The sequence below is a fragment of the Equus asinus genome, chromosome 30 (assembly GCF_041296235.1).
Source record: "Equus asinus isolate D_3611 breed Donkey chromosome 30, EquAss-T2T_v2, whole genome shotgun sequence".
NCBI lineage: Eukaryota > Metazoa > Chordata > Mammalia > Perissodactyla > Equidae > Equus > Equus asinus.
The window spans coordinates 15513108-15539498 of record NC_091819.1 but is presented as its reverse complement, the minus strand read 5'-3'; the positions used below and the strand labels follow the sequence as shown (position 1 = coordinate 15539498).

The 26391-nt window shown below is 35.4% G+C and overlaps 1 protein-coding gene across 2 annotated transcripts in view; it reads right to left on the bottom strand.

Annotated features, from left to right (window-relative positions):
- SPATA17 (spermatogenesis associated 17) overlaps nt 1-26391 on the bottom strand; it is a 196294-nt gene that overhangs the window by 45886 nt on the left and 124017 nt on the right. For both annotated transcript variants that reach the window (XM_070501595.1, XM_014849877.3), the window contains one exon: nt 7043-7178. In XM_070501595.1, the coding sequence (XP_070357696.1) occupies nt 7043-7178 (136 nt within the window). The remainder of the gene's footprint in view (nt 1-7042; nt 7179-26391) is intronic.

Below are 26391 nucleotides of genomic sequence, written 5' to 3'. Positions count from 1 at the left end.
GAAGCATGTTGTGGAATGTTAAGGCTCAAAAATATTGAAAGTCAATTCCTCACAAATTAATCTATAAATTTACACAATAGCAAACAAAATTTTAGCTGATCTAAGACTAAACATCTAAGAACATCTTTTTAAATGAATACTGATGATAACTAATGCTGATGATGTGAAGGGTAACACATATAACAAATAAGATGTACATTTTCTTTAGGGCAATTAAACAACAAATAACAATATATAAGAAAAGTCTTAATAATGTGCTAGCCTGTTATCAAAAAGACAAAGATAACAAGTGCTGGTGAGGATGTGGTCAAAAGGGAACCCTGGGGCACTGTTGGCAGGAAGTAAATTGGTACAGCTATTAAGGAAAACAGTATGAAAGTTCCTCAAAAAATTAAAAATAGAACTACCATATGACTCAGCAATCCCACTTCTGGAGATGTATCCAAAGGAGATGAAATCACTATTTTGAGGAGATGTATGCGCCCCCATGTTCACTGCAGCATTATTCACAATAGTCAGCACATGGAAATAACACGACAGTCCACTGATGGATGAATGGATAAAGAAAATGTGATACACACACACACACACACACACACACACACACACACACACACATACAATGGAATATCATTCAGCCATAAGAAAGAAGGAAATTCTGCCATTTGAGACAACGTAGGTGAACCTTGAGGGCAAAACGCTAAGTGAAATAAGTCAGATAGAGAAAGACCAATACTATATCATTTCACTTACATGTGGAACCTAAAAAAGTCAAACTCATAGAAACAAAGAGTAGATTGGTGACTACCAGGGACTAGGGGTGGGGGAAACGGGGGCGTATTGGTCAAAGGGTATAAATTTCAGTTGTAAGATGCATAAGTTCTGCAGATCTAAAACCGCTAAGAGAGTATATCTTAAACTTTCTTATCACAAAAAAAAGGTAACTATGTGAGATGATGGATGTATAATTAACCTTACTGTGATAATCATTTTGTGTACATAAATCGTCACATTGTACACCTTAAACTTATACAATATTATGCATCAATTATATGTCAATAAACCTGGAAAAAATTAGAAAAAAAATATGCTAGCTGTTTACATCAGCCCTGGTTCTCCAGAGAAAGAGAACCAAAGATGATAGACTGGATAGATAGATAGATAGATAGATACATAGATAGATAGATTTGTTTTAAGGAATTAGCTCATGCAATTGTGGAAACTGGCAAGTTAAAAATCTGTAGGGCAGCCTGGCAGGCTGAAACCTCAGGCAGGAGCTGAGTCACGGTCTTGAGGCAGAATTTTTTCTCCAGGAAACCTCAATTTTTGCTCTTAAGGCCTTCAACTGATTGGCTGAGGCCCACCTACATTATCAAAGGTAATCTCCTTTATTTAAAGTCAACTGATTGTAGATGTTAGCAACATCTGCAAAATACCTTCACAGCGTCACCTAGATTAGCGTTTGATTAAATAATGGTACTAATGCCTCGTCAAGTTGACACATAAAACTAATCATCGCAGCCCTGACTCAGAAATTTCACTTTCGGGAATTCATTAGGGCAAAGATATACGTGTAAGAATGTTCGCTGAAGTGGGAGAGCTCAAACATTACCGTGAAGTGGGTTGATAGTGCCTAGAAGGACACAGAAACATCCCTTTGACTTCTCCATACGAAACCTCCAAACATGGTCAGAATGACACTTGCATAAGTGCTGTTAACGCTAACTCTTGTGTTCATGTAATGCTTCAAATGCTTTCATGATTCCTAAGATCAAAGTCAGTCTCTTTCTAACACACGAAGTCTATTTCCTAATTATATTTCTAGTCATTCTGGGCTCTTGATTCCGGTAAATCTCCTCTTTTGCCAAATCAGATCAAGTTATCACCAGGAGGTCAGAGAAAGAAAATAAAGTTATGATCCTATATCTGAGGATAAGGGTAATAAACAGGTCTGGAGGCCTAAAATTCTCACTGATATGTTAACCCAGTTTCCAACAACAAGGACAAAAACGTAAGTTGTGGCACTTGTTTTTAAAAAAATTAACATTTACAGTTTAAATTGCAGAGAAGCGCAGCTAACATAATCCTAGACCTTTGTCAGATGAAGAATTTAACTCTTGTTATTGTAGATTAGCAATAAGGCAGAGAAGACCAGTATATGTTGAATATTTAGAGCCAAACTTCGAGAGGAACTCTTCACAAAGTTCAAGAATCACATTGAGACTAAAAACTTTCAGAAGGAAAATTTTATAGGCAAGCTATAAAGCCTCTCACTGTCAAACAGATTCTGTCCTACACCAGAGTGGGCAGCTGCTCATCTAGGGCAAGCTGCTTACCTGGGGTAATGTAAATCTTACAGACCTCAGAAGGGAACGTATGCCAGAGTCTCTTAAGAGCTGTACAGTTATTAATAATCTGATGGAGCGATTGCTCAATCTCAGACTGTATTGCAGTTACAAAATAAAAGTTGTTTTAAATGGCTTTCTGTGCTTTATAAAAATGTGTCCCATTATGTTTGCTCATTACCCAAATGAAATATTTTAGACTCAAAGACAAATTGTGCCTTTAGGTTAATAATCAGATTAATATGGTCAGATCTAATCTACTGAAAATCTTAGATACACCACTGCATTTATTATTTTCATTCACAAGTTAAAATTCAAATCAGAAACTCTTTTGAAGCCATTTTTAAAACTATAATTGAAAATTACTCACAATATAATAAATTTATCAGAAACAATATAATAGATCTATCCAATTAAAAAGCAAAGGTAGAGTAAATTTATACATCTTAACATTACACATTTAAACTGTTCTATATGTTAAATATTATTTTAATAATATAACAATATTTGGCTCTGTTCAATTTTCTAAAATGCATAATAAACTAGAGTATATAAAAATATATGCATAGACAAATGCATCTATGGATTTATAATAAAAATTATATAAACTCATAATTTTCCTGAAGCCTACTGACCTCAAAAAACTGATACAAGGGTAATCACAGGGAGGAAATGGAAGCATTTCAATGCCTGGTGTATTGTGGAAAAGAGAGAAAAAAATGCCCTTAAACCGAATATTTGATTATCTAAGGCCATCCTCGTAAGCAAAATATTTTCCCTCCATTACACCTAATTATTTAATTGTTTACATTTACTAATGAAATGAAACAACACAAAATAAACAATTGTAAGGGGCTGTTTTTCAGCAAGTGCGTAATCATCAATCAACATGTACAGAAAGATTCTTAAAATTATGTGAAGCCGGTCTGTTTAAATAGAAAGGCATATTTTACCCCAATCAATGCATAAAAGTAAAATTCTCCATAACTGAGGCATGTCGCTTTGCTGTACAGCTCAGCTGTAATGATCCCCACACACTGCACTTGCACATCAATTATGATAATCATAATCACGGTCGTTAAGCTGAATGTTCATTATTATCAGGATGCTGGTGACAGCAGATTCAATCACCGGGTGCAATGGGCAAGCAGTCACAGGCCCACCCAAGTTTCTGCAGACAGCGATGTGCCACATTAAATCTATGATGTGTTCCACATCCCACTCCATTCCAAAAGCCGTAGACGGTAAAGGTCAACTTTATGTTCTGTGCAATATGCTTAGGTTCTCTAAATTAATTCTTTGGAGTACTAGATATTTTTATGCTTTATAGCTTATAAAATTCTGTTTAGGACCAAAACGCACATGAAAATAACAAAAAAGGGCTGCTCTCCTATTGTAATTCACCTTTAATAAGGCATGTGAGGAAACGCTCTATCAACATGAACCATCTTAAAAGTCTCTTCCTGAATTTTCCAAACATAGGAGAACAGGAAATGGTTCTATGAAAATCAGTTGTTTAACATGCATATGAATACTCATTCTAATTCAGATACAGGCCTTAGATTATCATTTGTGCTTCAGTAAATATGAACATATGTGAATGTTTTGACAATCAAAAGAATATTTATAGTATACTGAATTTTTTATTGTCCAACTCTTTTAGACCTACCCGAATAGATTAAATTAATAGTTACTGACTGGTAGATATTGCTTATTTAATTTCATTTGTATTTTAAATATTGAGATCAGCACAATAAAGAATTTATAAATAGAAAGTATTTACCTGAACTTAAAAAGTTGGATGATTTAAGACAGACCTAGAATCTAGCAATTTAACTTGGGGCATTTTACAAAGAGATTAAAGAAACATGAGTAAGTTATATATATGGACGTTATTTTATTATTGATTTCCATACTTTTAAGAAAAAATCTATGTATGTTATTTTTCATGATTGATTTTCATACTTTCAGGAAAATATGGTATTATTTGCTCTCAATTTGCTGACTTTGTGACGTCTTTGTATAGTGTTCTTCAGATCAATAGTATTAAAAATAAAACAAAAATATTAAATAATATTTGATATATTAATTGATTTAATGTGAATGTGATTAGAGAAAGAGTATTTTATTAACATTTGATTCTCTAGACTGATATCCTTTAACACAATTGTGTAACAAATCATTTGAAAATTATACCCCCCATGCTTAAAGATGATAGAAGAAAAAGAAAATTCTCCATGTGGACAATCTTAAAAACTGATGGGAAAGGTGTAGAACAGGAAACAAATGTACTTAATTGAGCTGTTTCCTGACTGCAATCAATCTGTGGCATTCAGCTAAGTCTTGTGTGTATTTAAACGATTCTAAGTAGTCCATCTTCCCATAGCAGAAGCATAAAACCATGTCAGCCTTTCCCTTCCTCAACATTTTGAACTCAACAAATCTAGTCTCCCTAAAACTATCCTTAATCCAGTAATAAGGAATAAGGTGTGGTCTCCAATCTCCATAATCAAGAAACTAAGTTTTATAAAAATAAAAATAAGATGATTTTAGCAACTTACACGGTACAAGTCTCATCCAAATCATTTGACATCAAATCAAAATATAAACTATTTTTAATAGTCGTAAGATTTTATGCATAAACAATAGAATGACTATTTCCGCATTGTGCAGATATGAGCCACACAGAAGGATAATTCGTTTGTTTAATACGGTTATTCGAAGAGATCGAAAGATAGAAAGAACTAGGAAGGGAGGAATTTAAATTTGCATTTAATATTTTTCTACACGGCTTTGTGTAGGGTTAAGTGGATTAATGATTTATTAAGATTTAAAGAATACCTACACTTTTCTCTCTTAATTTTCAAGAACAATTATTTGCTATAACTTTTTGTCTGTATACTTTCTAAAAGTATACAGAGGCACAGAACGACTCCTCCAAAAGAACAAAATAAATTATTTTTCTTTTTAGTGAGTATCCAAAAGTCCCTATGTTTCCATGAAGCTGCTTACTTCAGTCACATAAATGTGTATTCCTGGAACATGTCAGAATGTATGAAGTGAATGGGCTCTATAAGACCAACAAGAAGTGCTGTATTATTTTAGGAAAGAAGCTTTTACACAAAGATCTTTCTTACTCTGAAGTAGCTTAATGTCCTAGGTAAGTCACTTCTATTTCAAAGAAACAACACTTCCTTGAATTAAATAGAATGGTGAGAAGGCATACAAACAAAAAATGTGTATATGTCAAATAGAAAATGAGATGTAGGTCATATTACGCACATTTAAAATACAAAGTTAAATAAATAGTTTAAGAATCATATTTAGCCTATATTCTGAAAGGTTAAATACTAGGTAAAAAGAAATGCCTAGAATACTTTTACTGTAGATTTTTATGAACTAACATCATCACCAACATCTAGGTTTATCAATCTATGGACCAGATCCAACTGCTCGCTGTAAATATCCCCTATCCAATGGAATTATTATTTAGTGTTTTAGAAGGCCACTTTTTTTTTAACGATGACTTAGTAGCTGCAAAAGAAAAAGGCACTTTCTGAAGTATCCACGTTACTCTCCAGCATGACTTACCCTTGGTAATTCTATATTTACAACGTCCTTTAAAAAAAAGATTTTTTTCTTATAGTTTGGTAAAGTAAAAAAAGATCTCATTTTTCTTAAGGGTCTGACGTGATTCTTCCTCTTGAACAATGAGAATCCCTCTACAACTTGTCTTTTCCTCTTCATCTTTGCCATTCACAAGCTGAAATTCCTAAGCCATTTACACCATAGTAACAATTCCCTTTTTTGTGTGTGAGTATAGGCATTCTTCTTGTCTAAGATCATTTCCGCTTATTTTTATTTCTGGAATATGACCTTTATTGTATTTGCCTTTTAGTAAGGTGCCTTAAATTCTTTTGGAAGGAGAGTGTGTGTAAATGAACAAATCCTCATTGACAGAATATTAATAGAACCAACAGGTTTCGTAGGACATGGAACTCATGGCCCAACCCCTTGCCAGAAAATCACTTACTACTTCATTTTACATATGCCATTTTGCTATAAATAAGCTATAGTTTCTAACTGCTAGAGAGTAGGTTAAACACAGAGTAAGAACTTTCCTTTTCACCTCCTATAGTATAAGACATCTTGGTGTTTCCCCAATTCGGAAATTTTTATGAGTGCTAACAAATATTATTTTGGAATCAGATAAGAAATATTCATTTGTTTTCTTCTTTTCTATATCATATATATATATATATATATGATATCACATATATCTCTATCTCTTTCTATCGATCTATAAAACTATCTACTATCTATCTATCTATGTACACACAGAGATTGAGAGAAAGCAAGCAAGCGCTGATCTTGACACCTGAGTATTGGCTTAACTCCATTCTGTGGCCACACATTCAAGCCTTGACCCTGGTTGGCTCTGCCAAAGCTAATGATCCATGTCATTGATCACAGGGTGGCTGAACTATAAAACATAAGAATACAACACTAAAAAAAAACCTTAAAACAAATTTCTTACTGACAAAAGTCAGCAGCACCATCTTTGCATAAAATGGCTATAAATAGTTTTGTAACCATAAAGGTATTAATTACAATGAGAATATTTATATTTACTGTAATCACATATTTTTGGCCTTTTAAAAAGAATTAAGATTTTTTAAAATGTTGCATCAACTCACCTTGGGACAGATCCATTTCTTGGGATTTTCATCTCTGAAACGCTGACATCCATAAGAATTGGGACCATACTTGCTTGAAGAATGCATTGATGGGACGTATTTTTCATTTTTATGGTAGGAAGAAAATGGCAAAAACCTGAAAGAATATTTAGATGATATTCTTAATTTGATTTCCAGAGACATTTGATTTTTAAAAATCAGAATTTAGGGACGTAGAAAAGTATAGTGAAAATGATACACGGCTTGGAATCAGAATGCCTGGATTCCACTTCAGCCTCTGCCACCGAAGATCTCTGTTGCTAACTTCTATGACTTTTCATTTCCTATTCTGTAAACAGAGATCCTAAAACATTCTTCACAGAATTTCTGTGAGTCTCAAATATTTCGTAAATATAGACAATGCTAAATAATAAATTTATTAAATAATGGTGCCAAATAATTCAAAATTCATCACGTAAGTAAAACTGTTCTTAATTTTAAAATGATATCCCCAAATGAAAAGGATGGCCAATATACGTAATTCTCAGTGAAATGGGTTTTCTTCAAATCTTAACTCATCCAAATAATGGAGGCGTTTTTGGTAGAGGTTGTAAATAGTGGAAGTTTTGAGTCAACCAGACCTGTATTCACTCTTACTTTTGTCCTTGCTAGCTGTGTTCTCTCATGCAAGTTGCTTGACCTCCGGAAGATTTTACTTTGTATAAGGTTGTTCTAAGGAAAGAATAATTTAATATATGCAAAGCTTAACATGGAGGCTGAAAAGAGCAAGTGTCCAGTAAATAATGGGGGTGCTGAAAGTAGAAGTTAAAATAGAAGTAGCTTGTTGCTGTAGCTCTCATCATCATTATCATCATCATTGTTACTTTTAAGTGTTATTATGGTCAAGATAAAAGACCAAACTTTGAAAACCCATATAAACTCTCCCAGAACAGCTAAGATTGTGATATGCTTGTAGCGTAACCTGGTGAACTGTTAAAACCCCTCACCAAACCCTCTGAAATAAAAGTAAAGGAATAAAAAAAGTTATAAACCCACAAGAAGAAAGAGGACAAAAGAGGAGAAACAGCAGATGAAAATATCAACAAATTTTTGGCAGATGAAAGCAGATAGAAAATTCAAAAACTGAAGTCTCAGTGCCGGAAGAGGGAGAGGCCAAAGAGAATTAAGGCAATCTGTCCCGCAGAACCCTGGAAAAGCTCAGGAACAGAAGCTTCAGTAGAGGGTGAAAGTGAGGGATGGACACAGATTAAAAGTCTACGCAAGGAGGAATCAGATCCCCAGGTTCCTTGCCCAGTCCATGCATCCATAAGAAGAGGCTATTCTCAGAAAACTACACCAGAGAGTGCTGGGCTCAGGGAAAGCAGGCACAGCAGAAGGCCAGAATGAGGCACCAAATGGAATATATAGATTTTAATTCAAAATCTACCCATCGAACTCTTCCCTTGCTCATCTCTAAGTGAGCTGGCTATTGGATTTACATACTTCAGAAGACTAATGCATCTTCTCAAAAGAAATGACTTCAAATATCAACACTTGGGGATTTCTTAATTAAAATGTCACATTGTCATGCCACAAAGTCTATCAGTCAAAAAACCACTCTCTCACACAAATACAGTTACTAATCTCATTTTTAGAGTCTCTTTTTCAATATGAAGTTAAGAATGGATTACCAGTTGGGGAAACTGCCAACGTTAAAGAAAGACACAAATCCAAACATGAAAGATATAGGAAACAGATCTAATGCAGAAAATAGGAGGAAACTTCAGAAATTTTTAATTAATATAATTAATGGAAATACAGTATCAATGAAATTAGAGGTAGATGCTGTTTTAAATAAAGGGAACCTTTCAAGAAAAAGACCAAGCTCTGCAAAATAAAAAATATTTGTAGCAAAATTAAATATTCTGAAATTCAGACTTTGAAAAAATAAAGTTGAGGTTCAACAAATTTATTGAGCCTTTACCATATGCCAATATTTTTGCATACATTATCTCTTTTCTTTCTTTTTTTTTTTTTGAGGAAGATTAGCCCCCGAGCTAACATCTGCCACCAATCCTCCTCTTTTTGCTGAGGAAGACTAGCCCTGAGCTAACATCCATGCCCATCTTCCTCTACTTTATATGTGGGATGCCTGCCACAGCATGGCTTGACAACCGGTGTCATGTCCACACCCAGAATCTGAACCCATGAACCCTGGGCCGCCAAAGCAGAACGTCAGAACTTAACTGCTGCGCCACCGGCCCAGCCCCCATTATCTCATTTAATTAAGATGAGAAGGTTTTTTTTTTTTAATCTCAATTCAATTGAAAATTTGTGTTTCTTGCCATTACATTCACAAATTTGTTTAAAAAATAATAAGCTGAAGATAAGCAGTATTTCATCAATTTTCAAAACTCTCTACAATTTCTTTTTAATGTCTATTAATAAACTCCTTTTTAATATATTTCCTAAGAAAACATTTTCTAATACTATCTAAAATAAAAACAAATAAACAGAACACAGAGCTTTGAATTACACAAAATTACACAAGCATGTATGACATATGCTCCTGGGAGAAGAGCTCTCACAGAAGACAGATTATGGTCCTTCCTGTGCTAATTTGCACATGGGATGGACATCACACACACAAAAATTAATGTGGCCCCAATGTCCCTGAGTATACAAAGGAGGTGCTGTGAGCGGCTGCTGCATTTCCAGTTTTTATCACTTCTGAATTGCATTTTAATAGTACATTTTTCTTTTGTGTCTGAACGCAATTTGCTTTCTCAAGGGAATGGATGGCTGAGAAGACAATGCTGAAAGACTAGGTATTTCCTTGTACATGAATTAATTTTCATTTAGCCATAATGTTTCATAAAAGCAACATGTATGCATCTTCTTAAGTGTATGTATGTATGTGCATATATATTTTTTCAAAAATATTTAGATGTTTTATAACTTTCAAATATATATCTTCAAATTAGGAAGTAATTATTTAATTCTCAAATGGGGTTTGCTCTATAAAAGTACAAATATCTATGAAAACCCTAAAAATAAATTCGGTTTATAATCAAACTTACAGATAATAATCAATTGCTTTTAAAAATGTTATTTTTACCTGTTTTAAATATTTAGTCAGATATACTTTATGCTTGCAGGGAGTACTTTTCAATTCACTGAATACCATATTAAAGAAGAAGACACGAGTTGCCCTCTTATTTTTTACAATCTCATCAAAGATACAGATCTGGCAGAAATTCTTCTTCTTAAATACAATATGGAGATATAGTCGCATATACAAGCAAGTCATTACCTGAATGTCTGGGCAGTGAGAGAAAAATTTGTAGAGGTTTCAGGAAGCAAAAATTTTAAATAGTCAGCTTCAGGGAAAATGAGTCCATTGCAAATGTATCATGAAGTCTTTACACTTTGAGTATTAATATACTTAATATTATTTTCCACATAAGAAGACTAATGAATTACACTTATTTTTTTCCTTATAACTCTCATTTTTCCCCCTTCTTTATAGTTCTACTATTGTCACTCATAATTCTAGGTTTTCCTACAACCCATTTATTTCACTGCTGGATAATTCAAATCTACAAATTATGAACTCCTATTGCCTATTGATTCAAGCCTATATTCTTCAGCCCAGCTGTCAGGCTTTTTAAAATGGACTGGGTCTGTTCAGTCTCCTACCACTCTTTCCATTGATGCCATTCTCCTGTCTGTCTTTCTGTCTGTCTTTCCATCCTACCTCTGCCTTCATCTGTGCTCCTCTTCCTGAAATGCTGACCCATATACTTCTCATCTTTCAAAATCCAGCTTAACACCCAGCTTTCCTAAGCAACCTAATTGTCCCACTCCAGCTCACATGGATTTCTCTATGTCAACATCATTCGTTAAGCAAACATTAAATGAAATGCTTTTATATACTAAGCACTTTGAAAAACACCGGGATGTAATGATGGAAGATGCAGTATACTTCAAAGGAATTCACCTTATAGTAGAGAGTGGAGAATGAGACAACACAGTAGGACGTATTAAGTTTGGGGATGATATACACACAAGAGTCAATTAAGGTGCAAAGGAAGGTTTATGTTTGTATATGCATATGTGTTTGTAATACGCATATGTATATGCACACAGCGTGGGGAGTTATTGGCAGAGAGTTTGGGGGGTGGGGCCTGAAAAAGTTATCGCCCCAGACCTTGTAAGCCAGAGCAGAGGATTGAAAAACTAGTAGAGTTAGTCAAGTTTAAGAAGCTGGTGCAGGCTAGTTTAGACAGAAGAAACAACATATACAAAATAGGCAGGTGAGTTGGAGCACAAAAAGGAATGCTGAAGGAACTGAAAGGGGTTCAACATAGCTAGAAAATTGGGTTCTTTATGAAAGAAAGAGAACAGATCATGACCATTATGGTGGAGAGGATTGTTCAAGGAGAAAATGTAGAGTAATATACCACAGAATACTTTATTTTTACATATACAAATTTTGACTGCCTGAGAAGGTAGTTATTCCAAGCCACAATGGATTCTGGCTTAGGTAAATCATCTTAAAATGTACGTGGTGGTAACAATTTATAGATATCAAGATACATGCTTATGGAATTGGTCTCCAACACCAAACATATTCTAGATCAGTCTTTCTCCGTTAAAGGGCTCCTAGTGAAATGTATGCATTAAGCACAAAGCAGGAAAAAGGGACACTTTATTACCAGTTAGGAATTTGGTTCCAGGCTGCAATAAATGTTACAATGGGCTATGCAAGAGCATCCAAATAAGTCTTTTTGCCGAGGATAAAGGCAGAAGAAACACCCAACCAGAGCAAGTTTGTTCCAAAATTGATAGCAGTTTGTGTAATCCAACACTTTCTAAGGTGGGAACTAGTCTTTGACTTGACCTCAGAGTCTTGACAGCTAGCAAAAGCAGACATATGACAACGTAGAAGTACCTCCAGGGAGAAGAGCCTTACTCTCTAACCATTGGTCAAAGAATGGAAAAGGAGGGACAGGCTCGGATTCTCCCCAGTGGGAGCAAATCCTGAGAGGTCAAGAGAAACTGGAGAGAAGGAAACCTCACTGGAACATGGCCCCATGTGGGACGGATCACCACAGCACTCCTCCTCCTGGAGCTGATGGGGTAGAACGGATGGGAGGGAAAAAGAGAGGGCAGGGGAGGCAAAGAGAGCCTGAAGCTTCCCCTAGAGGCAGCTCCTTACAATACTGAGATGGGTACTGACTGCTCAGCCTGTATCAGATAAGGAAACTGTAGGTAGATAATAAATGCTGGATGACTTGATTCATAGTTAATTCAACCCACCAGATATGCCTTAAATAACTGCGTTCAACACATCATACTTAGACACTACGGGTATAAAAAGGTGAATGAGCAGATGCCTCCCCTAAGACCCTTAAAATCTAAAAAAGGAAAAAGACGAGTCACTATAATAATATAAAGGGGGGAAAAAGGAAAGCTTCATGATAGAGGTAAAACAAAGAGTATGAGAACAGAGAGCACTGGGGACAAGATCTAACCTGAGCTGGGTTAGACTTCACTAGACGGATGGGGAAATGGAGGAAGAGGACACAAGTAAGGGCCCAGTATGATTAGATGATAAGACGAAAAAGTTTGGGACACACCTGTGGGGTCTGATAATTATGTAGCTAATTTGCTGGAAAACAGGAAGAATGGCCTTCATAAGGTGCTTATACTGGCTCCCATCAGGACAGGCTAAGCTTAAGCAGTCTTCTCATCTTACTTAACATCTCGAGGGAATCTTATCCCGGTTACATTCTCCTTTCTCACAGATGCTACTGCCAAACTCTGTGGCCATCACTTGGGCCCTAAGCTGATGCTCTCCGTGAGGAGCAGACCTGACCACAGCATTACTTAGGGTAATACTACTGGGGATCAAGGAAGGATGGCTCATTGTCACATTCATTTCTGCAAACTGTGTTGCTAAATCACATGCCTTGTGATCCTTTGATACCAAGACTTACTTGACATTTTCCACCTTTTATTGGAAGAGATTCTTTTCTTATTTATGAATTACTAAACAAATACAGGATTCTGACATACTAAGTGACTACCAATACATTCACTCTTTCATGTGGGGAAAGAAAACAAAAATAAATACATTTCCATCATTTCAGGTTGGGTCTAAAATGATTTAATCTTCTGATCATATTCTATGGTTGTGCCATAAGAAAACTGTTATAGCAGAAAATTGCTATAAACTGTTATAGCAGAAAACCATCATTGCTATAAGAAAAAATAATTGTCATGATTCCCACTCTGCTTAGTACATGGATAAAACTAATTAATTTTCAAAGAGATTCTTTGGCCATTTATTCCCTTGGCAGTGCATGGTTAAGACACAATAGCATCTTAGAATCACTCTTAAGATAGTTAGAGGTAAACTACTACTTGAACAATTGAGTTCAATTACTCAAATATTAGAGACAGTAAAGTTCATAAGACCTTATTTGCTATGCTATCATCTCATTACATTACATTTTCTTTTCTATAAAGTGTAGGACATTATACAGCATTAATAAAGATCTTCGTCCAGGAGCAGCCCCTCTCACGCCAACCATTGACAACAGTAGTGGGACGGACACTCCTTAATGGGGACACTGGAGTGGGTGCTAGGATTCCTCCCAGGATCTTTGCTCAAAAGGTAAAACTAAAATATTTGCAAAAGGAGAAGCAAGGGTTAAGAGCTTTCTAATGTTCAAAATAGAATAGTCATTTAATTGGAGGTAAAGAAAGAATAGGAGGGAAAAAGCCCACTATGGGCCAATTATGAGAAGAGAGTTCCCTCTGGTCTACAAAACTTAATCTGACAAGCAAAGACATCTTGGTATAAAAGTTTGGCAAGAGCTGATGAAAGGATTAAAGGAGTAAATATGAATCAAGCAAGTTGATTTAATCTAATAAACCAACCAACAAACAACAAGTAATTTTTGTGTCATCATAAAAATACACCCACTCAAAAGTTATTCTATTAGACTTTAATATTTTAATCATTATTATAATATAGAAAATAGTAAATGAATTAAACGTCATCTGTGGATGAAGGGAGCTTTCACTGAGATTTTAATGCAACCATAGCTATAAGTGTCTAATATATAAAATATTTTCTATGTAGAGTAGAGTTCATAGCAGAAATTTAAAACTCACAAAATGTTTAAGCAGCAGTATCAATAACAGCTCTCTGCCCCAGGGTGGACATAGAAATGTAATAGTTAAACATAAAGAATGCAAATGTCAAGACTATCTCTTTGACTAGACAGTGAGCTTATATTGCAAGATTCTAAATTTAAATGGGAAGACATATCTTGCCCTCTTCCTCACCTTTTTCTTACCTTAAGAGGAATAGAATTCCCTGGATACATTATTATTATTAACCATCTCAAGGCATGCAGACTCAGTAATTTCATTATATCTCTGCAACAACTTTCTGATAAATATTTTGCAGAGTTGACCTTACTTTTCTTTAGCTGATTGCAAAAAACTTTTGAAAAAGTCTCTGCTAAAAGATACTAGTTTTAAATGCCCCAGCCAAATAACATTCCCACAGGCTCTTCTGTTAGGCCATTTACAACACTAAATGTTTTAAACTAACAACACTGCCAAAATGGCTAAAAATGATGACCTCAGATATTTTAAGGACTTGCATAATTGATATAAAGAATATATAATTAAGGAGGAAAAGAAGGCTGTGGGAAATACTTGTACAAATCACTGTTAACAAGGTCTAAGAAAATATGCCGAAACTGACAAGAAAACACGCTAAGGAAAATCAAATGTTCTTTGCTGAGTTACATTCCAGAGCACCATATTCCACACTATGGGCTGTGGATAAAGGCATTCCATGGCCAACTCGACCTCAGATCTATGAACCAGGAGACTTCTGTCTACCTCATTCATTGCTCCATCACCAATGCCTAATACAGTGCCTGGCACATATTAGGCATGCAATAATATTTCTTGAATGAATGAGTGAATAAGTTTGCAATATGCTATATATTATATGTCCCCTCTTTGAAGTTCACATTAAATATGACTACCTTTAAGACTGAGAAGCCTTAAATGAGAAGCCCTATAATACCACAAAAAATAATATAATACTACATAGAAAGAAAGTGCAACTGTTTGAAATATAATTTTTCCCAAATTTACTTGATAGAAAACTCAATAACATCTTCCAGACTAGTGTGTCAAGAGATATAGTTTGGAAACTGCTCTTGAGAGTGAGAAAAAGAAAAAAGGCCAGCCTGTTAGTGGGACTGCTAGGGTAATGTTCACGAAGATCAAGGAGAAACCACAATCGAACTCATTTTCTTTTGCTTGATTGTTCTTTCAATGAGAATGATTTTGATGATCAGCTAGATTAGAACAAAATAAACAGGACTTAGTTCAAGCTCAAACTCAAACTGTAAAAAAAATTAGCACCTACCATTTGTCAAGCACTGTGCTAAGTGTACTGCATAAGTCACGGGCTCTGTTCTTGAGGAACTTATCATCTAGAACATGGATCTCCAATTTCTACGTCTAGAAGGGCCAGGTAATGCAAATGAGTCAGATGTAGAGCTAAGACTGCCAGCTTCAATTGATGCCATGTGAGACTGTGGGCCTACTGTGGGTCCTAATTTGCATTAGAAGCTGGAAAATCTGGATTTTTAAAAGATTTAATTGCCACTTTAAATTACTTTTCAATTAATGTAATTTTTAGAAAATTGTAGGATCCAAATATAACATAGCTGGAGGCGGTATGCAACTCAGAAGCTACTAGCTTGCAACCTCTACTTTAGAATTTATAAGTGAGCATCTGGCTCTGTCAATGACTTCAAGGTCTCTAACCAAAATGTATTATATCTCAAGTTACTGAGCAGACCTTTGGATGAAATCACCAAATCACCATTAGTTATTCTCAAGAAATTGTGAATGTGCCAAAGATGTACAAAATGACTTTAAAAGCAGAAGAATATAGATTCTATAACATATCGGTGGTTTAATTTGATGTTAATTTTCCACAAGATTCTAAAATGGAATAGTAAAATAAAATTCTAGAAAAGTGTGACATATATATGACATAGTCATATATGTGATACTGATTCAGTGTATTTTAACATTTTAATATGTCTATATTTTAATATTTTAAATTTTAAAATTAAATACAAATATTTAAAATACAATTTAAAAATATCTTAATATTTTAATTTGTGTGTATATATACATATATATAAAGAGAGAGAGACTTATATACATATAGACATGTATATCACCACAGATAAGACTAAAATTTTAGACACAGTATATCTGAAGTTTGGCAAAGAATTTGACAAGCTTTTTTATGATATCCTCAAGAACATGGGAGAAAGAAGAACTAGGTGATAGTTAAAAGAAGAAAGCAAAAAAAATCAACAACCAAATCTGAAAGCTTTTTAGTCTGCATTTAACTTGAACTCATCCAGTCCTTGTAGCGAATTCTCTTTTCCTCTGATTTGCACCATACCTCCTGACACTCTTCCTAGCTTTCTCAGTTTCTTGACTGACTCATCATTTTCTGCCAATATCTTGAATTAATGACTCTTATCTTAACCAGAACTGTGCATTAGAATCACCTGGGCATGTACATCAAATACACATGCCTACTGAATCAAAATATCTGTGATTGAGACTCAGGAATGCAAATGTATACAATTTTAAACCTCGAGGTGATGCAGATAAGCAACCTAATTAAGAACCACTGCCCTAACATTAAAGCAACTCGCAGGAATCTGTACTTAATTTTCTCTCTCTCTAGTTTCCCCCTGGGAGATTCTTCCATCAGCAAGCTTTTAACCATCACCTCTACAGTGATGATTTCTACATCTTTATCTCTATACACAATGTTTTTCCTTAACTCAAGACCGGTATTTTCAAATACTCACTAGGAATATCTATCTAGCTACACAATGGGAGCCTCAAAGACAGTTGCCTCCAAATTGAACTTCTATCTCAAACCACCATCCTATCAAGCCAATAATTCTTCTTAAGCATTTTTCTTAGTTAAGTAAAGACATCACCATCTAGCAGGTCAACTCAGTGAGAAGCCATGAAGTCAAGGCACTAAAGGACCCCCTACCTTGGCGCTCCTCAATCTGAAGAAACCCTTGCTTATGGCCCTACTCTCTGTACTTGATAGAATGTGACACACCCTTGCCAAGACCACAGTTGTGGTATAGTCATATATTAATCTGCATATCCACTAATTTAACACATATTAAACATGTATTGTATTCCAAGCCTATGACTTGTGTGGGGAGATAATACAAACTGAGCAAAACAGGTTATCTTTCAGGAATTTGAACCAAAATACAGAATTAACCATGGGCTCTAGAGCTGGAAGCTTATACTGAATCAGGCCTGGAGTGGCCATGCTAACTAAGGGCAAGCTGAAGATTTATGGGAAAGATTTATTAGTCAGCAGAAAAAGAGAAGCAGCAGAAATGCAGAGAAAAGCAGAGATGCCACTAAAAGGAGAAAACCATGCCCCTGCAGCCCCCAAGAGAGTCACCTTAGTCTAGTTTTCCTTTGGTTCCTCATGATTCTATAAGATTCCTCGATGTATCTTTTCAAACACACCCTTAACTTCTTGAGTTACCTTGAACGGATCTTTGTTTTTTGCAACTAAGAAAGCTCTAAGACAGTGATCTCAAATACATCTGTGCTCCTGACCACACCATCCACACTATATCAGGTTGGCCCCTAAATTAGGTTTAGGGTTTATAGGATTCAACCTATAAAGGTGTTTATCAACCTTTCTCTTCTCCCCTACTACCAATGTCCTTGTTCTCTTGCAAGTCCTCTTATCTATGAACTGGACTATGACCAATTGTCCCCTAATTGGTCTCTGTCACCAGTGACTCCTGTTTCTTAACCATGGACATAGCTGGTAAAGTGATATTTCTGAGCTGTCTGACCCTTTCCCTCCAGTGATTCAAACACTGATGGTTTCACAGTGTCTTTTATATGGTGAAGTCCAAATACTTTATCATGGTGCACATGGCCCTTTACGCCCTGGTTCCACCTATACTTTCCATCTCATTTCTCCCACTTTGCATGAGGTACCAAAGCTGTGAACAAAGCTTTACAAGATGCCTCAGAAGGCAAACTGAAACCCCCAGGAGGTGTGCCCTTTTTCACACAAAGTTGGCTTCATCCAGGCCACACCTTGTGCCACTCTTACATCTCTTCTGACCTCAACCCACTTCTGAACTTTAAATTAAGACAGGAAAATCTGGGATGTATAAATGTCATACCAAAATAAGAACATAAATATGGCGCAAAATGACTTTCTCTCACAAAAGAAATTTGATTTCTCATAAATTTACTGAAAGTCAATTGGCAAAACTTTACTTAGCATATGCCAGGCATTGTATTAGGAAGAGTGCTTTGAATATGATAAAATCTAACTAAAAAGAGTAAAAGTATCTTTTTATGACTTGTCCAATTGCATACGCCAAAAATTGTACGTAATATTCTTGGACTATCATAAAAAGTTTTCCCAATAATCACCATTACGTTGATGCTATAAATCTTAAACTTCGTTATACTTAGATGTCTGTAAGGACACAATTCTAATATTCTGTGGTCATTTATTTAAAAAACCATATTTTTTTCCCCTGGAAACAGCGAACAAAAAGAGAGCACAGTTCTCACTATACAGCCAAAGTAATAAAGGGCTCTTTTGTAGACAAATTCTAGAACTTCTTAATTATACACAGGCTTATTATCTGTATCCCCAGTGTTATAAAGTACCAGAACTTCATTAGAAAAATTAAGCTGGAAAAAATGAAGGCAGCGCTTTGTAAATTTCCACTGGAAATTAGCTGGGAGAGGCAGAGGAATACTGGATCAAAAGAGGGTAATCACGCTTAACTGTGCCCCAGAGCACCCGCATGTATAATACGATTTGCACAGTAACTACTTCTCCTGTTACAGCTTGTTTGGAGTATTCTGTGTTAATGGGGTTAGCTAATTTCGTATTTTAACTTTAAAAGGCTCTGCTGATTAATAAATGTTGCACACTGTGCTAGTAATTAAAATAAATGGAAGAGTTACAAATAAAAGTTGAATTGTTAAGAAAACATTATCTGAAAATATATGATAATCCCTATTTATCATAATATAATAACAGTTCAGAAAATATGCAAATCGTAAAGGTCTAAAGTGTTTGAAAAATCACAAAAGTCAAAAAAGTTTTGAGAATGTATTTTAATTTCCTTATCATTATTCTTTAGCAATAAATATAACCAGATCTCATCTATATATACCACATTTTTTAAAATGCTTTTTTTAAAAACTCTTATTTAGATCTAGTTTCTTAACCTTTCCCATAACATTTTTCCTATGGTACTGTCTATGAAATGATACTGATACTTTATTAGAAATAATATTTAAAAGGTTTAAAAATGAGTAATCTACTATGTACTAAGGCTTCTGTCTGAGCTAGTTTGCAAATTTGAGAGAAATGAAGGCAGATACATAAGATTCATAACTTTTGAATGTTTTTCATTAGTGCCAGCAAATGGAGAGGTCACGAAATTGTGCGGTTAGTTCTGCTTTGTTACTAAATGTTTTCAGGGTGTCTCTCATTTCACCTACTCTGAATAACGAAGGATGACAGAATATGCCACCCCAAATAAAGCCACTTTGACACAAGATTGTTTTGAGCCAAAGGCACTTGAAAACAACAGGTACAAGCAAAGTGATCTGACTTTTCCTTTTTCCCCTAAAATCAGTAGACAACACTCCTATATGACAGACGCCTTTTCTATACCAGGAGAAAAGAAACATTTTTATCACCAGAGATGGGGAGTTGAAGCTGAGATAATTCTGTACAAACAGACCTTGTTAAATAGCTTTTATCTTCCTTTGGTCTCCCTACAAATTTTAGTTACTTTTCCACAATTGCTTCTCCTGTTCAACCTAGTATATAAGCGCTTAGCGTTTGCCGCTTCTTTGGGTGCTCATTTCCTTATTGGGCTCTTGTGTCATGCAAAACTTAAATAAATCTATATGCTTCTCTCCTGTTAATTTGTTTTATGACAATTTAATTCTCAGGCCCAGCTGAAGACTGTAAGAGGGTAGAGATAAAGTTTTGCCACTCCTACAACAACTATCAGAAAATTAAGACCTTTCATTTTTTCAAAAAGATGTAGAGACAGCTAGTGAGCTGTGTGTACTCAGGTTCTTATGAAAGCCTACACAAGTTTGAAATGTAATATCTTTAGAATATGATTTAATCATAAACTTCTCCTCATAAGGACACTCAAGCCACAGTCATATTTTTTAATCTGCTAAATGTCCACACCCGAAACCTGCAGAAGAATCTTGATTCCTTAGGGATCCAAGGATTTTCCTCAATTTTAGCTCAGATTTATTTATTAATTATTAATTATTTTATTTATTAATGAACCAAAACACCAAAGTCTGAGCTAGCAAGGTAGCTCCCTGACTTGAAGAACATTTGTATGAGTTTTCTATTGCTGCTGTAACAAGTCACCACAAACTGAGTGGCTTCGAGAACACAAATTTATTATCTTAGAGTTCTGGAGGTCAGAAGTCTGAAATGGGTCTCACTGGGCTAAAATAAAGGTTTAGCAGGGCTGCATTCCTTCTAGGGGAAAATCCGTGTCCTTACCTCTCCCAGTTTCTAGAGGCTGCCTACATTCCTTGGTTGTGGTCTCTTCCTACATCTTCAAAGCTGGCAAAGATGAGTTGGCCTTCTCACATGGCATCACTCTGATTTTTATGTAGTCAAAGCTCTTTCTGCCTCCCTCTTCCACTTTTAAGGACCCTTGTGGTTACACTGGGCCCACCCTGATAATCCAGGATATTCTCCCCATCTTTAAACCCTGAATCACATCTTATATCATATAAGGTAAAACATTCACAGGTTCCTGGACTTAGGATGTGGACTCTCTGGGGACCATTATTTTGCCACCAGAACACAGATTGGCACTGACTTCTACGGCAATGTCCTAAATCCACTCCATTTTAGATATAGTTATAGTATGCATAATTATAGTCTCCTCTATTAATGCAGGATGTCTATAACTAAGACAAGATATTAACATATAGACCTTAGCACCTCTCATGAGACTTTAGTAAAGCCGATATTAGCTTATATCATCTGATTTATGATCACCCATTTCATTCCATCTCTGCCATCTTGATGGATAAATTAAACATTTACCATGCTAGCTCTGGTGCCACTGTGGCCTCCCATTTCTTCCACCTCTTAATAATAATGACTTCTTTCCTCACTTCATCTAGGCAACTTGCATCGCCCCATTTTACATCTGAAAGTATTCCTTGAAATGCTCTCTGAAAAATCCAAAAATTCTCTGACCACAATCTCCCATAAAGAGGAAGCACAACATCTATGACATTCTGCCATTTTTAAATAAAGGGACAATATAAACATACATAATTGTATATGCAAATAAGAATGCCTGGATAAGATACTCAAGAAGTGGTTAATAGTGGTTGCCCCTAGAAAATATAACTGGGGAATCTATCACCTTATAATGTTTAAAGTTTTTACAGTAAATACGTGTTGCTATTTCCATGTTTTAAAACGCGATCAAACAATCCTTTCATTATTTTAAGTGGATTTGAGCAGATTGAATAAATCAAGGGCGACAGGAAATTCCTTAATGGAAGCAGAAGAGAACATGGGATATAAAGAGAAATGAAAACAGCTCAGCAGCTCTGGAGCACAGAGTTTCTTATGGAATGTGGCAGAAGATTCACTGGAGAAATAAGCCTGGATTAGATCTTGAAGGATCTTGTGTCTTGCAATAAAGAATTAAGACTTATCCCAGAAGTGATAAAAAGCCATTAAAAAGCATCTGGCTGAATAATAGCTAGCTTAAATTTTTCTAGTGTTGTGGTAAATGCATTAAATGGGAGTAGGACTGGGCAGATCAGACAAGTTTTTTTTTTTTGGAAGATTGGCCTTAGCTAACATCTGTGCCCATCTTCCTCTACTTTGTATGTGGGACACCTGCCACAGGATAGGTCTGCACCTGAGATCTGACCCAGTGAAGCCCAGGCTCCTGAAGCAGAACTGTGAGCTTAACCACTACACCACCAGGTCAGCCCCCAGGCAGGCTTTTCATAGTAATTAAAAGAAGAAGTTATAAGTGCCTAAATTAAATCAGTAGTAGAAAGGAAAGAGGGGCTGGATTTGAGAGATATATACTTAAAAGGTGGAATAGACAGGATTTGAGGACCAAATTTTGAAGAAGGATAACAGGGTAATTCACAAGTCTCTAGGCATACAGTTGGTGCTGCAATTCACACTCTAGAATAAGCAGACCAATGTGGGATGTACCAAGTTTGGGACATCTGGTAGAGATGCAAATAAAGGTGGAAGTTGAAAATCTAAATCTGGAATGTAGGAGTGAGCTCTTAGAGTTTTAGAGTGGAAATCATTAGCGTAGAAGTGGTCGTTGAAGTCTCTCAAATAGGAGCAATCACTCAGAGAGACTATGTATGGAAAGGAGAAGAAAGTAAAGACAAAGAGTTGAATATTGAATCCTGCTATCCCCTTAACTCTATCCTACTCACTCTCACCGGAAGTACTGGAATGTTCTCCTAATGGGTTTCCTTTGCTCCAGCATACTTCTCAAATACATCTGTCTCACAATCAACAAATTCATTTTCTTTTCATAACATCCTCTTACTCAAAAACCTTAAATAATTCTCCCTTATCTACAGATAAACCCTCAAATCCTTGGCCTTGAAACCTCACACAATTTTCGTTTCTACTGCCTCCCACATAAAAATTAGTTTTTGTCAAACTGGTCTTCTCATTGTTCTGTGAACTTTTCCCACCGCCATTTTCTTTCATAACATCAACCTGCTTTTCTCTATCAAAATCTTAACCATCTTTCACAGAACCCAACTCATTTCCTTTTCTGTGAAGAATACCTTCCAAGATCATCAGAGGCCAGAGCAAATTTTACATTAAAAAAAAAATCATGGCCCTTACGGTCTTTAACAAACACTTGACTATTTATCCAGCACTTCCCTATGGTAATTCTCATTTAGGATTTCATTAGGTTTTCTGGTTTAGTTTAAAGCTAGAAGCATAGAAGTTCCATGAGAGAGAAATTTTCATCTATTCAGTGCTGTATCTCTAGAGCCTAGAACTATTCCTGACATGCAAATATTTGTTGAATCAGTAAATACTCCCTTATATTCCTCACAATATCTAGCTGAGAGCTTCTACTTGGCAATTATTTACTAGCTACTTATTTAATTTCCTGCCTTCATAAAGATAGACATGTGTAGAAGAAAAACCATTTTCTTCAAGAGGGCACAAGAAAATAAAATGAGTTTCTTAAGGACAAGAACAAACAAGGGAAGCTTTAAAGTGACTTCTGAAAAGCCCTCTGTAATCCACACTTTATTTGTAAAATGTTATTGTCCCACTTCCTATGCTTATTTTAAAGAACATATTAAAGAATGTGACCTTATTTGGAAATAGGATTGTGGCAGATGTAATAAGATGAGGTCACAAGGAATAGGGTGGACCCCTAAGCCAATTTGACTGGTATCCTTATAAAAAGGGGAAATTTGGACAGAGACACAAACAGAGGGTCACTCCCAGGTGAAAACAAAGGCAGAGATCAGAGTGATGCTTCTACAAGCCAAGGAACACCAAAGGTTGTCAGCAAACTACGAGAAGTTAGAGGGGAGTCCTGGAATAGATTCTCCCTCACACCACCCAGAAGAAACCAAGCCTGTTGACACATTGATCTTGGACTTCTAGCCTCCAGAATTGTGAGACAATAAATTTCTGTTGTTTAAGCCACTCAGTTTGTGGTATTCTGCTATGATCGCTCAAGCAAACGAATACACTCAGAAAATTTGTCGTTCAGAAGCTTAAAGAAGAAATCGCCTATGAGGTTAGGACACAGTGGCCTGTGAAGAGCTCTGCTCATGATCCCCCTTAACTCCTGGTTCCTGGGACTCGTAGATGAAATCCAGGCCATCAGTGGAACCTTGATTTCCTCCTCACATTTTGTATTACAAAAAGAATTACTATGTTTGTAGCAAATATAAAATATTAAATAATTATTTTATTAAGACTCTTATATGTTCCTGGCATTTTATATTTATTATCTCATTCAATCTTTATTACAGCATCTAAGATAACATTTCTCTCCCCATTTTACAGACAGGAAAATAGAGGCTCAGGAAGGCTAAATTACTTACCCACAATCATACTGCAGTTGTGTCATGGAGCCAAGATTTGAGCTTACATAGATCTAGTTCCAAAGCCCATTTTCCTTCTACTATCACCACACTGCAATTTTCATAATGATATGAAAACAAAATAGCTAAATGTATCAACCCCTCAGACATAATACCTCCCTTTGAATTCTTAAGACTAGAAATAAAAGGCTCTACTTTTTCAGGTTTAGATAGAGAATTCCTAATTAAGCCCCTTGGATGGCAAACCTATTGCCTTCAATTTCCTAGAGGTGAAATTGGTAATGTGGCAAAAAAAAAAAGGGCCCCCTGCATTAAAAAACCGTACATCTCTGTGGTAAAAGGATACTTTTTTTCCTAATTTCTTTCACAGAATTATTATCTGCAAAGATATAAAACCTAAATTTCTAACATTTCTTTAGCCTCACAAAATACAATTATTTCCTTGCAGGACATTTGGTCCTGTCCAAAACATCCATCAGATATTCGGTCCACGCCAAAAGGTCCTTGATATCTGGTCATATTTGGCCCTGTCTGAAACCACTTGGCATGGACCAAATGTGCTCATGGATGTTTTGGACAGGACCAAATGTCAAGGATCTTTTGGCATGGACCAAATGTCTTACGGACATTTTGGACAGGACCAAGTGTCTGCTACTCCAATTATGTTATCCAGTATACAAAAATCAAAATGGTGTCAGAAGAAGCTACAAGATATCATTGCTTCAATTCTCCAAAAAATGAAATTATTCTTAGGCTAATTGCTAAGGCCAATGGCCTAGTCCTATGCTGCAAATACGATAGCTTCAAGTCTGTAAGTAACTTCTTTAGCATTCCCAACTTGGTTTGTTTCTGATTGGTTGATAATCCTGGAAGCACTTTTCAATCTGAAAGCTTCAGGGTAAAGAGTCATTAGCAGTACCATAGAGGCTGAAGATATCTACAAGTATTCCACGGAAAGTACAAGCTCAGCACACTTCTTTGGGGATAGCAATGATAGCTGATCTTTCCAGGCTTATCAAGGAAAATACTAAGCAAGGATATTCAGTATCTTTGATACACAATGATTTCTGTAGAAATATCAATGTGGCCAATTACTTGTTTCAGCAATTAATCTTGTTATTTCACAAACCTTTGTATTGTTGAAAATGGAAAAATAATTCTGACTAATATACCTCTTTGGATATTCACTATTAAATTGCATTTTTACTTGACTAAGTCTGAGTAGCATTAATCTTCTATAATCCCTTTGGTAAAACAAACCTACCTCCCCAAAACTAATTGGAAATAAATGTTTCTTATTTTCTTAGTCATCATATATGGGTAACTCAGTCAATTACTGAAAGAATTTGCTGAAGCTTTATTTGTTTGTTCTTGTTCCTAAAGAAATTCATTTTATTTTCTTGTGCCTTCTTGAAGAAAATTATTTTTCTTCTTCACATGTCTATCTTTATGAGGCCAGGAAATTAAATAAGCAGTTAGTAATTATTTCACTTCAAGTAATTGCTATAAAATGAAAAACTTTATAAAAATTACTTGAGATGCTTGCCAATTTTATCTTTCATATGACTTTGTGTAACAATTTTTATTTTTCAAGAGAGTCTTCAGAAATGCATGATTAAAATAAAGCACATTTTATATGCCTTCTGACTGATAAAATGGCCCAAAAGCCACTGTGCTGGATAAGAGTAATTCTAGCTTCTTTATATAACAAAATATACTCTGTAATGTATTTTGGAATTATTAGTATATAAATTATTATTATGTAACACACATAATATGATTAGTACATATTATATATTATGTAAAACAATAATAATTGCAGTTTATGTGTTGCTGACTACTGTACAGCAACTTATAACAATATTTCATATTATATTAAAATTATTATAATTATAAGAGCTTCTGCAAGGCAAAGAAAACCAGGATCAAAATGAAAAGACAACACACCAACTGGGAGAAAATATTTGCAAATAATTTATCCAACAAGGGGTTAATCTCCATAATATATAAAGAATTCACACAACTGAGCAACAACAACAGAAACAACCAGAGCGAAAAATGGGCAAAGGATATGAACAGACGTTTTT